Source organism: Antechinus flavipes, chromosome 2 (assembly GCF_016432865.1).
Source record: "Antechinus flavipes isolate AdamAnt ecotype Samford, QLD, Australia chromosome 2, AdamAnt_v2, whole genome shotgun sequence".
Taxonomy (NCBI): domain Eukaryota; kingdom Metazoa; phylum Chordata; class Mammalia; order Dasyuromorphia; family Dasyuridae; genus Antechinus; species Antechinus flavipes.
The window spans coordinates 256084939-256101304 of record NC_067399.1 but is presented as its reverse complement, the minus strand read 5'-3'; the positions used below and the strand labels follow the sequence as shown (position 1 = coordinate 256101304).

Here is a 16366-nt window from a genome sequence, read left to right as displayed (position 1 = left end):
ATTCAAATTCTGTTAGGAAATTGTCCAGTCTTCCTCCCTGAAGCATAGTTCTTAATAAGCAAAACTAATATCAGAGAATTCTTTTTTTTCTGTCTCTGCCAAGACCCAGTAACTCATCCTCAGTTTTTTACTTTTTTAAGTAAATAACACTTTGGTTTGACTATTTAATCTTAACAGTTGTTTTTATATTTAATATATCTTATAATTGTAAATATTTTATATTTAGCTTTAATAATTGTAATTATAAAGTCTTTTGTTAGAGGGAAAGTCTTTTTGTTTATATTCTGAATATTTTGGATTCTTTAGCGTTTTTCTCCCTATTTAAGTCCAATTTATGTAATGAAGACAAGACAATCTATCAGTTGTACATAACCACTTTTAGATTTCTTGAGGCTTACCTTATAGATCTAGCAAGCATTGATTTATCTTTCATATTTCCAGGACACTCCATAAACTTGTCTTACTCTACTTATAGCTGCTTCCTACTGTTGTAATCAGATCAACCTCTACATCATCCTTTATCCTTTTTGCTACATCTAATGTTTTATCTAAATTGCCTTGTGTTTAAACTAGATTGCCATGCCATATTGCCCTGGGTTTTTTTGTTTGTTTTTTTAATAACATATATTCTATCTCCTTTAGGAAACCTTCTTTTACTAATCAAACATACCTCATAAACTATATCAAACTATTTCATTCGACTTAACCCTTCCTTTTGTATAAGTAATATTTAATAAGTATTTATGAATTTTATTTTTGTTTTTTCTACCAGATATCAAAATTAGCTTGCAAAAAACCCAAGTACCAAACCAGATTAAAATGTAATTAGGAAATGTTTAACAAAACAAATAAAAATACATTACAATATCAATAATATAAACTTGTGGTTTTCTAAATCAACATGTAGTCCAGAGGAATCTGATTCTGTTTGTTTATTTTTCTAGTCTTCCATATTATATATATTTAGACTTTTAAGATTTGGTATTAGATAATAAATCCCTTGAGGGTAGTGACTATATCTAGATATTCAGATATACCACTAACTCTCAAGGTATTTATAATCCTATATGGATACAAATGTAGATTTCATTTCTCTCTCTCTCTCTCTCTCTCTCTCTCTCTGTCTCTCTCTCTGTCTCTCTTTTAATGTTCTTAGATATTTTCTGTGGCTCCTTCTTTGAGTCTTCTTCCCAACTCCTTAAATTCGTGGCTTCCCAGAGTTCTATCCTCTCAACATTTTCATTTACTCTCACAGCTTCAGTTCTCATCTTTGTGGGGATGACTCCCAAATTTTTATCCTGAACTCCAGATGCATATCTCCACCCTCATGTGCTGGTAGCACTTACAGCTTGATATACCCAAAATAAAACTTACTGACTCTTCATCCTTACTTCTTTGTGTCTGTCAATGGCACTGCCGTTTGTGAATTCATCTACATTCAAAGTCTGTTATCTTTGATTCTTTCCTCTCCCCTCATCATCTGTAGCCAGTTAGTTACCAATTGCCTTTAATTCCACCATTTCAGTCAGTTTCAGCACTTTGCTTTTCTGTTCTTGCCAATATTATCCTAATATGGGCCTTATTGCCTGCTTTACCACAAAAGCTTCCTTGATAGTCTTCCTGCTGATATCTACTTATTCCCCTCCCCCCCCGCCCCCCATGCCATCTGTCTTTCACATTATTGCCAGATGAATCTTCTTTATGTAAAGATATTCCTAGAATTTTTCTTTAATGCCTCTTATGTTGTGGAAGAAGCCCTAATTTTTTTTTTTCCCCCTAAGGCTATACCAGCAGAGTGCAAGTTGTGGCAGGTCATACCAAACTGGAATGATGTAAAATATAGGTCTTAAAACGTTTATCTATAAACCCAGTACCAATCTAAGTATAGTAACTTTTGATTGGTCACTAAATGATGATTTATTTGACCAAGGCAAATAATGAAACAAGTAAAAATCCAAAATGGCTCTTAATCCTTTGTAGCTTTCTTCCATATTCATAGTGGCAAAGGGACAATGGATGTTTCTTAATTTTTTTGGTCATTCCTGAGCTTTAGTGAATTGATATGCCCCTAAATTATGTTTGTAAGATCAGTTTCAATACAAGTGAAACCAGTTCACAAGAGGAAGTTCCAAGCTAAATGGAAGGATAGCTTCACAAACTCTTCTTGAAAGGCAATTAAAGAAGTTAGCCATATTCATTTTATTGTTCACTCAATAGTAACAAGAAAAACTTCTTCAAAGAACACTTAGCTATTTTATATTTGCAGCATTCATGATGAAAATAGGTAAGGGCACTACCCTGCCATGAACATAGTTGTAGCTCTATTGCAGTGGATGAAAAAGTAGAGAAATTCTACAAGGAACAAGCCAGGTTCCACTAAACCATATTAACCTGTGCTTCGATTAGTACAGTGTGAAGGTGAGTAAACAGAAGTATAAAAGTTATGTTGGGAAAATATAATTCAGGATAAGGAATGAAGCCAAAAGCTTATATCTTACTCAAAAAGATTTATATTATGACTAGTTTCTTACTAACATCACAAAAAGTTAAGCTAGTTATATTTTAACACACCTATAGACATCTATATATAGATTGTTTTAAAAGGCAGAAATATTAAATTATGATAAAAAAGATGAGAAACTGAATGCTGTTATTATAATAACTCATTTAGGTGAGATATTACCTTTAAAAATGGGAAATAGACAAAAGTAAAGACTTGAGTGTGATTATTCCCTTTTCTTAAACTTTAACTAGGAGACCAAAAGAATCTAGAAACTGCCTTAGCCAGCAAACAATTTCCTTGCCAAGTGGAGAAGCATGGTAGCCAAGGTAACAACAGTTTAGAATACAAGCTCAATTGTAAAACATTGAGAAAGATGGAACATTTTGAGCAATGCTATACAACAGTGAAAAACAATAAAAGGAAAACAAGTCCCCAGAAAGCTGGGCATGAAATCCAACTAAGCCAGATTATTCCAGAGACATTTATAGATTAAATCAGGACATATAGAAACAAAATGAGTGAAAGCATTTCTATAGCAGCTTATTCTTTTCACTGAATGATGTGACACGATCTTTCTAATTTTATCGTCCATAGCTCACGTCTATATTGTTCTTCATGCAAACTAGATTACATGAAATCTCTTATTTATATAGCCAGTATTTTCTTATGCCTGGAGTTACCTCTGTCATCATTTCTATACCCTTTGAAAGAATTCTTATCTTTCAAGATTCAGATTACATGTCAGGGTCTCTAGTAAATCTCCTCCAAATTTCCAAAGTTGGAGTGCATTAGTACTTTAAGGATTTGGGATTTTGTTGGTGTGACAATTCCCTCCACTAAGGCAGATTCTAATCCATATAAAATAGTATAATTTTAGCTGCCTTAGTTTAAAGAGGTTTAATGACTTGCTTAAGGTTAGTCAACTAATTAAGTAGGAGAGACAAGATTTGAACCTAGTTCTTCCTAATTTCCAAGGTCAGATGCTTTCTTTAGTCTCTGCTACCTTTCATTTCCATGAAAATCTTCTGCTCTTAACCCCCTTCCTGTTAGCCCCTTTCCTGTTAGCCAGTCATTTGTTTCCATCAACTTTAGATTTTTTGAATAATCAAGTTTATCCCTAAAACCATGCCAAATCTCGATAGAACCAAAGATTTTATCTGATCAAATAACTTCCAACATTCTATGCAGTAAAGATTACTTACTACTGGAAGATTGTTATTACTATTACTACAAGATTGCTAATATAGAAAATGATCCTAAATTTCCTATATTCTTGCATAATTCTTTGTATCTATCTGTCTTATTCTTTTTAAATTTTTTTTCCCAATTATTATAGCTTTATTCAATAATAAACACATTTGTGTGTCACACACAGATTGTAAGCCTCATGAGGGCAAGGATTACTTCTTAATTTTCTTTGTATCTCCTCAAGTATCTAGCATTGTACTTTGCATTTAAGAAGCACAAAGGTGGTGAATGTAATGAGTGAATAAATTTCTGGTAATCTTTGAATACTCTGTAGATTTTTGCTAATATAATATAGTCAGAATTTTACACGTAGCTACTGATTGTTTTGTTTTTCTTTCTTCTTCAGTATGATGAGCATGTGATCAGCCCTAAGGAGTTTGTCCACTTGGCTGGCAAGTCAACTCTGAAGGACTGGAAAAGAGCAATCCGCATGAATGGGATCATGCTCAGGTCAGCCTATTTGGTAGCAAACACCTGGATGACAATCTAGCCTCCCTCTGATAGGGAGAATCTCAGGCTGAACAACAAGTTCTGAGCCATAAGTTGAACTGATAAGACATTGCAACTTTAATCATCCATATATGACATTATGATTATTATCAGAAATACCCAAAGTAATCATCTATATATGTCATTATGATTACTATCAGAAATACCCAAAGTAAGCAGCTCAATTGCTAGGGCCTAAGCTTTCCTTCTCTCTTTGCTCATTTGCATCTGGGTAAGCCCTTTAAGGATAAGCTATCAATATTCATAAGTTTTTTGTGATAGGAACTGAAAAGTCTCTCTCCATTTAAAAAAGGCCAAACAAACAAAATTTTAGTAGCGGGTAATTTTTACTGCACAGAATGTTAAAAATTAGTAGTTTAAAATCCTCAACTATTCTGGAATTGGCCTTGATCTTTGGCATGAGGCTGCTTGTCCTCTGCAGTTGATTTAAGGACAGGTAATGACTTAGCAGGAGGACCCATCACAGAAGATTTGGAGAATTGGAGATAATGAGTGAGACTAATTCCCTAGTTAAATAAGGACAGAAGGAAGATGAGGAAAAGAGAACTCTCTACTTTAGAGTTTGAGAGAGCCCATTTTATTTATAGACATTTCAGTTTTTCTTTTCTCTGTTATGTTTAGAAAGCCGATACTTTACTGTACAAATAATTTCCTAGCTCCTTCTTGTCTTAGCATGACAAGAAATTTAAAGCAACTTGATAAAATTTTTTATTTCACCTGGCTTTCAGTTCCATGTTTTCATCTAACTACCTCCTTAAAATAGCTAGGTGGCTTAGCAGATAGAGCTGGAGTCAGGAAAAACTGAGTTCAAATGTAGACTTAGTCATTTACTAGTTTACCCTGGGCAAGTTATTTAACATCTATCTGCTTCAATATCTTCAACTGTAGAATTGTTGTGAGGATCAATGAAATAATATTTGCCAAAAGAAAAGAGTGCTTAATAATAATTTCTTACTTCTTATTCATCAGCCAGGCATTTGTGGCTCTTTTCTATGTTTATCCTTTTTCTGGCAGGTCATTCCAAAATTAGTGGCAAAGCTCTTAAGACTCTTGTTTTTCATATTGTCCTCCTACAGGGAGTGTAAGTGAAACTTATTCTGATCAACAATTCTTCCATAAACATCTTGCTTGAAATGTTTAGAATACGGCTCTCAAAAACTTTTTTTTCTTTCTTCCTTCTCTTTCCACTCTCTGCCTTCTCTCACCTCTCTCTCTTCTCTTTTCCCTTTCTTTCTCTCTCTCTATCCTCCCCCCTTTTCATTTTGGCTGAACCCATTCTTTTGAACAAATTTTAGTAAGATGAAAAGTTGAATTAATTTAGACTTCCTCTTAATGTTTCCTTTGTTTAGTAAGAATAGCTGATATAGTGCTTTAATGTTTGCAAAGTGTTTTACATTACAGAATCTGTAACAGGTTCTGGAATTGTTCTGGGGTTATATAGGGATTTGTCAATTAAAATGTTTATTATTAATAGTTTTAGAAGTATATTTGTTGACATTTTTAGGCATATAATACTACTACCTTATATAGTCCTTAAGGTCCTTTTAAGTACTTTCCAGTTTACAGATATAATTTCAAGTTGCCCACTTTGTATAATGGCAACTTTCTTCATCTTCTTTCATTAGTGGTCTCCTGGATATATTTTTCCATTACCTTTTGAGTATATCTGTGTCTGTCAAAACTAGTGGTTCTCAATCCTTTTGATCTTAGGATCTTTTTGATCTTAGGATCCTTTTATGCTCTTAAAAAAATTTTGAGGATCTCCAGAGAGGTTTTTTTATGTGATTTTTAATCTATTAATATTTACCATGTTAAAAATTAAAACCTTTGAATCTTCTGAAGGGATCTTGATGACCCCTAGAGGTCCCTCGACCATACTTTTAGAATTACTGGTCTATACTTTGAAATGAGCCCTCTTTACTTTTCTTTGATAATTTACAATCTGCTTAAGTACCCAGAGTTCCCTAGTTGCACAGTCAGTCCTAGAATGTTTAACACACTGTCCTCAATATTCTTAAGAAGGAATGGGACACTCGGGTTGAATGTAAAAACATAATACCTTTCAGCTGATATTTCTAGAAAGGTTTTTTATTATCAAGTAAAATTGAATGTTATATTCCTTCCAGTCTATTTAATTTTTGGCCAAATCTCTGCCTGGCTGTTTTAGCAGTGATAACTTCTTTTCAAATTTGTCCTAAGGCAGAAAAGCTTATCACTTTTGTTATCCCATTCTTATTTTCTGGTTTGTCAGAACTTACTTTCTGAGGAAGAAACTATTTCTCTAGCAGAATAAATTTCTGTTTGAAAAAATGGAACCTTTTGGTAGAATCTCAGTAGCAAAATGATCAATCCATCTGTGCCTGTCATTGGCAAACAGATTTTAGATATAGATTTACAAATAAATAAGCTTCAAAATTAAGCCTGACCCCCTTCTGAACTTTATATCTTAGTTTTTCTCTTAAAGTATAACTTGTTTTTTTTTCCTCCTTTCAGTAACACTTTATGTTTGTATAACACTTTTATATATTTTCAAACTGGTTTTTCTGATATTTTTTCATCTCATTTTTGAATAATCTCTGCTTGAGTAGTATTGCTATAAGGAGGAACTAGAGAATCCTCATTCATATAGGAAGTTTAAAAAATATATACAGCTGATACTATATATCTAACAATAATAAGTGTTAAGGAATCCAGAGATGAAAATGATCTGCTAGGTTGTCTCCATTGACCAGAGTTCAAGGCAGAGGGTTATCTGTAGTAGGCTTTCTGACATTTAGGATTTAATTAGCACATTTATTTCTTAGGGTTTAATTAGCATAAATTATACAAGCTCTTATGTTCCAATATCTTAGACTTTGTTGCTTATTCCTTCTTCCCCCAACCTTTTTTTTTTTTTTTTGGTTTGAATTTTGCTTCTAAAATGACATGAGAAAATGGCCTGGGGATTGTCTAGTTAGCTTCTGGAGGGGGGATTCTCTAACAGTTCCTTTTGTTAGACAGTAATTTTCTTCACATATCCTTTTGGGATTTGCACTAATAACCATAATTCTTAAATACTATTCCTTTCCTTCTAGTTTCCACAAACATTCTTCAAAATTACTTCTTACCACTATCTGAGTCATTTTTGCTCAATCAAGAATTGGATAATAATACATTATGAATCAAACACCATTATTTTTCTGTCTTCATTGGCTTTACAAATATGTAATAGGGCATTTGGATTTTCAAGCAAAAACATAAAAAAGGATAATCTTATCTTTTCATTGTAAAGCCTAATACTCTGCAGAACCTAGTTGCAGTGCAGGGATTTGGTAAGCATTTGTAGTTTGTTGAGGAACCTTAGTTAGCTACTTCTTTCTTCTGATTTCTCTACTCTTGTTTTCCATTAGCTTTTTTACTTTTCCCATGCAGAAAGAGAATGAGAATCTTGGTCAAATTGATAATTTATGCAGTTTCAGTAATATGTTTCTGAGAAATCACTGTCATGGGGATTTAGGGATAGAGGGGGGAATCTTAGAAAAAGCTTTCCTTGTATGCTACTCTTATAAATAACGAAATGGAAGCCCAGGAAAGTTTAAGGAACCAGTGAGTGGCAAGCCAGGACTAGAACCTAGGTCTCCTGATTCCTAGCCCAGTGCTGTTTTCTCCATATAATATTTCCTCTTGATTTTATAGAATTTAAGAGATTTTTGATAATAATGTAAATATCTTTTGATGAATTAGTAAGTTGAAGCTATTGCTAACTGGGATAGCTACTGTGACTTTTCTGTTTGGCTTTTTAGTTTAGTGGAAAGAGTGCTGTATTTTGAGTCAGAGGACCTGGCTTCTAATTCTAGCTCTGCCACCTATACCTTTCTATCCATAGGTAAGTCATTTAACTTCTGTGGACCTCAGTTTTCTTCATCTTTAAAATGAGGGGATTTAACTAGATTATCAAAGAAAAGATTCTGTGATCCTTTAGCATGAGGGACTCAAACCTTGTAGGGGCTGCTTAGCAGAAGTTTCAACATGTTCTTAGTTGCCATAAAGTCATTGCTGAAGTTCCTTTTTCCAAGTTAAGAAGGAATAAAAGATGATTAAGTAGAAAGATAAATAGTTTGTTTTAATTGGGACAATTGTAACTTTTTACTTCAGTGTCCCTTTGGTTTTTGATGATCAACTTGTGAGTATATATAATCCTTTGCCACAGGAAGATCATGGATTCTGGAGAGCTGGACTTTTATCAACATGACAAGGTCTGTTCCAACACCTGCCGCAGCACTAAAATCGACTTGTCTGGTGCCAGAGTGGCTTTAAGTAGTCAGACTTCAACAGAATACATCCCTATCACTCCTGCTTCTGCAGATGGTATGTTTTCTTTGTGCCCATTACTGACTGAGCTATATAAATATGGCTTTATTCTATGTGACTATATTCCAAATACAAGATTGTTTCATATTATATTTTGTTCCATATTTATGCTGTTTCCTTCTCTAAATTTATTTGTCAATTAAGTATAACAGAATAATCACTGCCCAGAATAAGCTTATTTAGGCAGTTCAGGTAAATAAGATCTGAGTATAGCAAACTCTTCCTTTCAGTGGCTTCTGTTGCAAAAGGAGAGATGAACAAGTGAGACTGCCTACTAAAAATTACAAGAAGTCCTCTTTGTCTCAACTGTGTTGGCTTCTTTCTGTTTATCTTTGTTTTTATTAAGAATATTATACAGTAACTTTACTACTTCATATTTTCTATCAGCATATGAAGTTTGAACAAATGATTAATAAATCATAACTTTTTTCACTATTTTGCCTTAATTGAATTGCCATTTTCATCTGATAGAATTAAGTAATCCTTAGAATTCTATCTCATGGGTGTGGGTTTTTTTTGAAAGCCATGATTAAATCCTAAATTTAATTAATAATATTTCAGTGGGCTGAGTTGGGTTTTCAATTCTTATTAATTAAAATTAATATTTTCTCAATTGTTACTGAAGAAGAACTTCATTTGAAAGAGGTTTTTTTTTGGAACTAGTAACTAGTCCTAAAGCAGTAGTTCTTTTCTTGATAGTTCTTTAATTATTGTACATTCATGCCTTTTAGTATTGAGGGAAGAATTTTGAGAGTTGTAGATCCATTTTATCTGACACTAACTTTAAAAGTTTGCATGTTCCTTCTTATGCAGAATGTGTGATATACAGTATCTCATTTAAAAGTCGTGCCCAAGAAACCCTGGTAAGACTTAAAAGCTTTAGGCAAGTTAGATATGTGGTCATTGATACTTCTTTTGCATTTTATGAGAGTAGAGTGGACTTTCACTAAGTGCTAATTAAAATGTGTTGATAGTGAATTAGAGCTATGTAAAGGTTATTTAGCTTTATTTGCTAAAAACATTTTTCCTCAAGTCTTGCAAATCGTTCTCCTTTTTTTGTCAACTTTGCCAATATCTCAGAGTTACCTTAATTTGTATTTTTCTGATTATCAGTGATTTCAGATCATATGACTCTTCATAGCTTGAATTTTTTCCTTACCTATTCATATCCAGTTGGGAAATGGCTATTACAAATTTGATTCAGTTCCTTATAAAGCTTGGAAATGGGTCTCTTGTCAGAGAAACTTGTTACAAAGATTTTCCTAGTCTCACAAATCAGTGGTTTTGATCATATGATTGGTTCAGAGCCCATGCATGGATTTTCAGAAATTTATCCCAATTTCTGAAAAAAGCAACCTAATGCCAATAGATGGTTTATCAATATTGAGGTATATAATTGGAAATAGAATTAGGCATGTAAAGGATAAGCGTAACTTAACGATCCTAATTTTACAGAGGAAGACACTGAAATTAGGAATATTTAAAATGACTTAAATACAGTCAGTTAATTAGTTGTTTTCTGATTACTAGAAAAATGCTTTTGTTGCACTAATATCACAGATCCCAGTTCTATACTTGCTACAACACTGAAATAAATATGCTTCATGTTATGTTAAAAATAACTCTTATATTTTTGATCTTTCCTAGTCAGTGCAAACTAACCAAATAAAAGTCCAAATTAGGGACATTAACCCAAATTACTTTTGAAATAATTAAGGGGTCTTATAATGGCTGTAACCAATATCCATTATGTATAAAATAAGAAAATTTTGTAATACAGCTCCTTGAGGGCTTGGAGATTTTTCTTTTCTAAGTAACTTATAATATGAGTACTTAAACTAATTTAGAATTATTATCAGTTCATAGACCCTAGTATCTGAAACAAATTAAAAATTAATCCAGGCCTAAAATAAATCAGGTTGTTGACAAGCAAGAATATATGCTTATCAGAGAATATTAACTCATCATTCTTTATATTATTTATGTTCTTTGCTAAATTGTACATTATCAATGTAATGTGGAAAATGCTCATAAAAATTTGTTAGTCTTGTCTAGAGAAAAAAAATTAAGCTACCAATCATTAATAGTTTTTTAAATTAAATTATTTTATATAGTTAAGGCTAGAGTACGTACAGTTTTAAAAATACTGTGTGTAAGTGGTAGATTTGATTGGAAATTCTGGAGAAAATCCAGGATGGCCAAATTGAGATATACTCAAATAATTTAGCAAAGTACCTTGTCAAAACCTCCATTTTGTAGAATCAAATTAAGACCGAAAAGAGACTATAGAATTCTTCTTGAACAAGAAGAGTTGAACAGCTCCCTCATTTTACAGATGGGTAAAATAAGTGTCAAAGAGACTGAGTGACTTGGCCAAGGTCCAAGATACAGAGAAGAATCGGAGTAACTGGAATTTGAACTTTCAAATAATTTTTAAATCCTCTGCCCTTTCCACTGTCCCTAGTTTTTATTCATTCAGCAAACATTAGATTCTTCTTATGGGCCTTGTACAGCGCTAGGCACGAAACATACAAAGACTAAAATAGTCCTTGCCCTCAAGGGTCTTGAATTCAATTGGTGGAAACAACTTGTGTACAATAAGACACAAATAGAAAACACAAAAAGTACTTTTGGGAGAGAACAAATAGTTAACAGTATCAGGAAAGGGCTCTTGTAGGAAATGGCATTCTGATAGATGTAAGTGAAGAGGAAATGCATTCTATGTGTGGTAGAGGACTGATGTAAAGGCATTGGGTTGGAAAATTGAGTATTATATGGGAGGAACAACAACAAAGAGATCATTTGGACTGGCATGTGGACTAGGTAAAGGAAAGCAATATGTAATAATTCTGGAAAGGTAGGCTGGAATCAGGAAGAAAAGAGCTTTAAATTCCAAACAGAAGAGTTAGCGATAAAACAGAGCCAGCCTCTATCTAGAGCAATGGTTCTCAAACTCTTTTTCTCAGTATTTTTATGGTATTAACAACTATTGAGAATATGTCCAAAGAGTTTTTGTTTATATGGGTTACATAATAGATATTTATCATAAATAGAAAAAAAAAACTAATTTTGAATTTTTAGATCCTTTGAAAGGATTTCAGAGACCCTCTAGGATTCACTGCATCACACTTTGAGAACCACTGCTCTAGAGCTTTTTGACCAGAGTAATGATACAGTTAATTTAGAAATACTTTTTCATTTGTGTGACTGTTGAATTAGAGATGGATGAGAACTGAGGCAAGGAAACCAATTAGGAGGCTATTGCAATACACCAAGTAAGAAGGACTGAAGTAGGAGGCTTTCCATGTGTATAAGAAGGAGATAGATATGAAATAGACTAGATTATCCTTGGCAACAGTGGAAGAACATGGAGAGATTAAGCTGTGAATCTGGGCAATAGGAAGGACAGTGGTACTCTTAGGTAAAATCAGGAAGTTCAGAAGAGAAGAGTTTTAGGAGAAAGATAATGAATTCAGTTTGAAATATGTAGAGTGTGAGGGGGCAGCTAGGTGGCACAATGGATGAAGCACCAGACTTGAAGTCAGGAGAATCTGAGTTCAATTCTGGTCTCAGGCACTTAACACATCCTAGCTGTGTGACTCTGGGCAAGTCACTTAACCCCAATTGCCTCAGCAAATAGCAAAAAAACCTGTTGAATTTAAGATGCCTTCAAGCCTTTCAGTTGAAATTGTCCAGTTAGCCATTAATGATTTGGAACTAGAGCCCAAGAGAGAGAAGTTAAAGTTGGATGGATTGAGAGAGGGTGTGTGTGTGTGTGTGTGTGTGTGTGTGTGTGGTATTTGAGTTGTCTTTGTAGAAATGATAAATGAACTTACAAGAAAACTGATAAGATTATCAAGAAAAAAGGTATAGAATAGTAGTCCCATAGTAATCAAGAGTGCTGTAGATGATGATCGGGCAAAAGAGACTAAGAAGGAATAGCCGTCTAAATATGAAGAAAACCAAGAGAGAAGTAGAAGAGTATTGATGAGAGGAAGGTAGTCAATAGTGTCACATACTTCATAGAGATCAAATGGGAAGAGGATTAAAAAAATGCCAGAGGATCTGGCAGCTAAACGATTATTGGGAGAGAGAAGTTTTAGATGAATGATGTTATTGGAAGTCAGATTGTGAGGGGCTAAGAAGCAAATGAGAGGGAGTAGAAGCAGTGAATCTAATGGCTGTGATTTAATGACAGAGCTTGAATAAATGGTAGCATCAAATGAAGGTTTTTTTAAGAATGGGGGAAAGCTGAGCATAATTTGAGCCCAAAGTGAAGGAACTGGGAAGGAAGGAGGAGGGGAAAGAATCAATTTGGGATGAGGGTAGAAGGATGGAAGCAGTGGAAGGAGCAGCATGTAACCTGCTGGAAGAAATAGAACCTAGGGCAAAAGTAGAGGAAGAGAGAATGGAAATGCAATTAAGGGGTCTTGAAAAGAAGAAGAGGAAATTCCAAGTGAAGGACCTCTGTATTCTCAAAAAATTATGAGAGTTCTCTAAAGGAAGTGGGAAGGATAACTATTTTGGAAGGCTTTAACGAGAGAAGAAAAGGTATTTGGAATAGCTACTCTTAAGTCATAGGATTTGAAGAAATTGTGATAAATCAGGTCTAGAATGTTGAATGGCATATCAGCATTTGTAGTAAAATTCTCCAGTATTAAATAAGGTGGCACTTGGATTAATATATTTTATATGTTGTTTTTACATTGAATCAGAAATTTAGATTCAAAAGAGACTTTCTAGGTCATTTAGTATGTAAGCTTGAGGCTATTTTATTTTTTATTTTATTCTCATTGCTTAACAGTGCCTTGAATCTAGGCCTTGAGAGATATAAATTAGATTAGATCTGTTCTAATACAACTGCCTTACCTTACTGATAAGAAACCTTTGACCAATGAGGTTAGTTGATTGGCCTGTGATCTCACAGATTTTTTCTAACAAATCTGGGACTAGAATTTAGGTCTCTTGATTTGTAGTCCAGTGTTTCTTTCCATTATACTGTGCTACTTTTCTTAGATGTAAGATTGACTACTGATTAACCATTGATATTTCTCCTAGCAACATACAAAGTCTTCAATTTTTAAATTTAGAAGTATAGAAATATGAAAAAAAGTCAATGAAATTAAAAATGACTATTATAGTCCTGTATGATAATAAGAAATGACTTCTCTTAGGATGAGCCTACACAGTGCTAAATAGAACAGATTCAGCCAGAAAAATATTGACATTCTATCATGTTATTGATATTTATGGAAAAGATGTTATAAATTAGAGAGTAAATAATAGAGAAAATAAAAGTAGGAACTTTATTTGAGACTACTTAATATTCAAATTCTGAGATACATATATAGATAGATAGATATAGATATACATATGTATATCTGTCTCTATATATAGCATTATCTTGGAGTGAAAATTAAAGAGAGCAGTGATATAACAGATAACAGAGAGGAAATAAATCAAAATTAACAAAAGCTGCCTACTATTTTGAAAAACAAAATCTGTATAAATGATTATGGGTTTGGTTTTTGTTTTTGTTTTTGTTTTTGTTTTGGTTGCAGTGAATGGGTCTCCTGCTACAATCACCATAGAAACTTGTGAGGACACTGGTGACTGGACTACCACCATTGGAGGTATAATGCATGAAAACTGCAAGACAAAGGGTAGTGATTGTTGACCATTTATTTGTCATTAATCATACAATTGGAAACTCTTATTAGAACTTTGAGGAAATGAAAAAGGGAACCTGAAGGGAAGGTGCTATATATGCAGCATTGTAAAAATTTTATGTATGGTAAACAATTAGGTAAAATATAGGAACTATATTTTGTTATACTTGTACACATGGTAAGATAGGGTTTGGAAACTAATTTTTTAAGTATAGGAGAATGAATAGCTATCTAAGAAGATGGTATCAAAGAATAGATTTCATATAGCTTAAAATAAAAGAAATATAAATAGTTTGTTCTGGAATGGAGTATAACAAACAGAAGCTAGTAAAAAAAATTTCTTTACCTTGAAACCTGTGAATTTCATCAAAAAGGCTTTAAACTAACTGAAAATGGAAAGTGTTGGAGAAAAAAATGTGTGTGTGTGTGTGTGTATATATATATATATATATATATACCCACCCAACTAGACATTACAGAATATAAAAAATGGTACATAGGAAGAAGATTCTGAACTCAAGATGACTAGTATTTCAAAATAGATGATATCCAAGAAGAGAGAAACATGCAATCTCATATTCCACATAATGCAAAATATGAGTAATAAACAAGATGAACAAAAGTTATTAATGTGGGAAAGTTAGTTACTACCTCTCCTGGGTATGATTGCTGGGTTGCTACTCATGACTGGAATTTGATGATTAAAGGTTTAAGTTTTATTCAAAAGGAATGGATTAGTAAATATTGTATATTAAAAACAAAGGAAGTATATGAAATATAGGGGAAAAACATGGTGGAACATATTTCAATGAAAATAAAGATTATTCGTAAATGATACTGAGGACTACTAACCAAAAGGATGAAGTAGATGAAAATTTAAGGAAACCTAACACAAACTTGATACAAAGGTCATCTGGATATCTGCTGGAGCTCTTTATCAAAAAAGAGCATGTAATATATTCTTGATTTGCTTTAATTATTATTTCGTTCTTCAAAAGGCAAATAAAGTGATGGTAGGAACTCCTATTCTGGACTTGATTCTGATAAGCTAAGAGGAACGGGTTGCTGAGGTAGAACCTATGGAAACCTTGGGAGGAAGTGAATATTGCATCTTTGAGCCTTGTAGAAAAAGAAGGGGAAAGCTTGGCATTATGCACTGCACATTTATATTTGGGAGGAATTGATTTCAAAGAATTAAGAGACAGGCGAGGTAGGATCCCAATGCCTAAAATTCTACTGAGAAAAGTGGCATAGGAGGATGGATGAGAAACTAAGTAAATGCAATTCTGCAAATAGACTGTTTTGTCAAGTAAGAAAGAGTGGAAGTGACAGATATGGAAGTGTAAGAAATTTCTTAATCAGCTCATGGCTGGGTTTTTTTTTTTTTTTTTGTAATATAAAAGATGGAAGCAAAGATAGGTTATCAGAATGAATATTTTAAAATGTCACGCCCTGTAAGGAAGTGACAAGTATGCTAAAGCTTAAAATGAACTGTTACTTGTAGTGACTGCCAAGGACAACCAAAAGTTTCTTAAGAGTATAAGAAAGTTTAAAGAAGAGATGGAACCACCAAGATTCTGGACAGAGGAAGTTATACTAGACTAACCGAGAAAAGACAGAACTAGTTATTTCTGATTTTGCTTCTGCACTCTCCACCAAAGAGAACGTTTTTTTGTTGAAAAGGATACAGCAAAAGTGGTTGACAGGCATTTGAGGGAGAAGATAAGTGAGGAAACAGAGCATCTAACTGTCTTCAGTGTGTTCAAGTCACATTTTAGAGTTCAGAAGAACTGGCTGATGTTCTGAACTGTTGCCTAAGTACTTTCTGAAAAATCATGGATAATGAATATGAAGCTGCAAGACTGGAGAGAGACATAGTCAAATGTCTTGATTTTCAGAATAAGACATCAGTATTTATATGTGTGTAAGCTTACCTTTAATTTTGGGGAAAATTCTATAATTATTTAATTTCTGGTAGCATGGCATGAAAAGAGGTCTTACCTAGTTTTTGAGGGATTGATTCCCCTTGCATTACTCAATAATTTCTATCAGTGACCTAGATTAAAAACATAGGTAACACAGCTTT

General features: G+C 33.3%; 1 protein-coding gene across 1 annotated transcript in view; it reads left to right on the top strand.

The window, feature by feature from the left end:
- The window catches only part of GMEB2 (glucocorticoid modulatory element binding protein 2), a 57377-nt gene that overhangs the window by 21299 nt on the left and 19712 nt on the right, over positions 1–16366 (top strand). The window contains exons 5-7 of the mRNA XM_051976778.1: positions 4098–4201; positions 8451–8608; positions 14173–14244. Coding sequence (XP_051832738.1) covers positions 4098–4201; positions 8451–8608; positions 14173–14244 — 334 coding nt within the window. The remainder of the gene's footprint in view (positions 1–4097; positions 4202–8450; positions 8609–14172; positions 14245–16366) is intronic.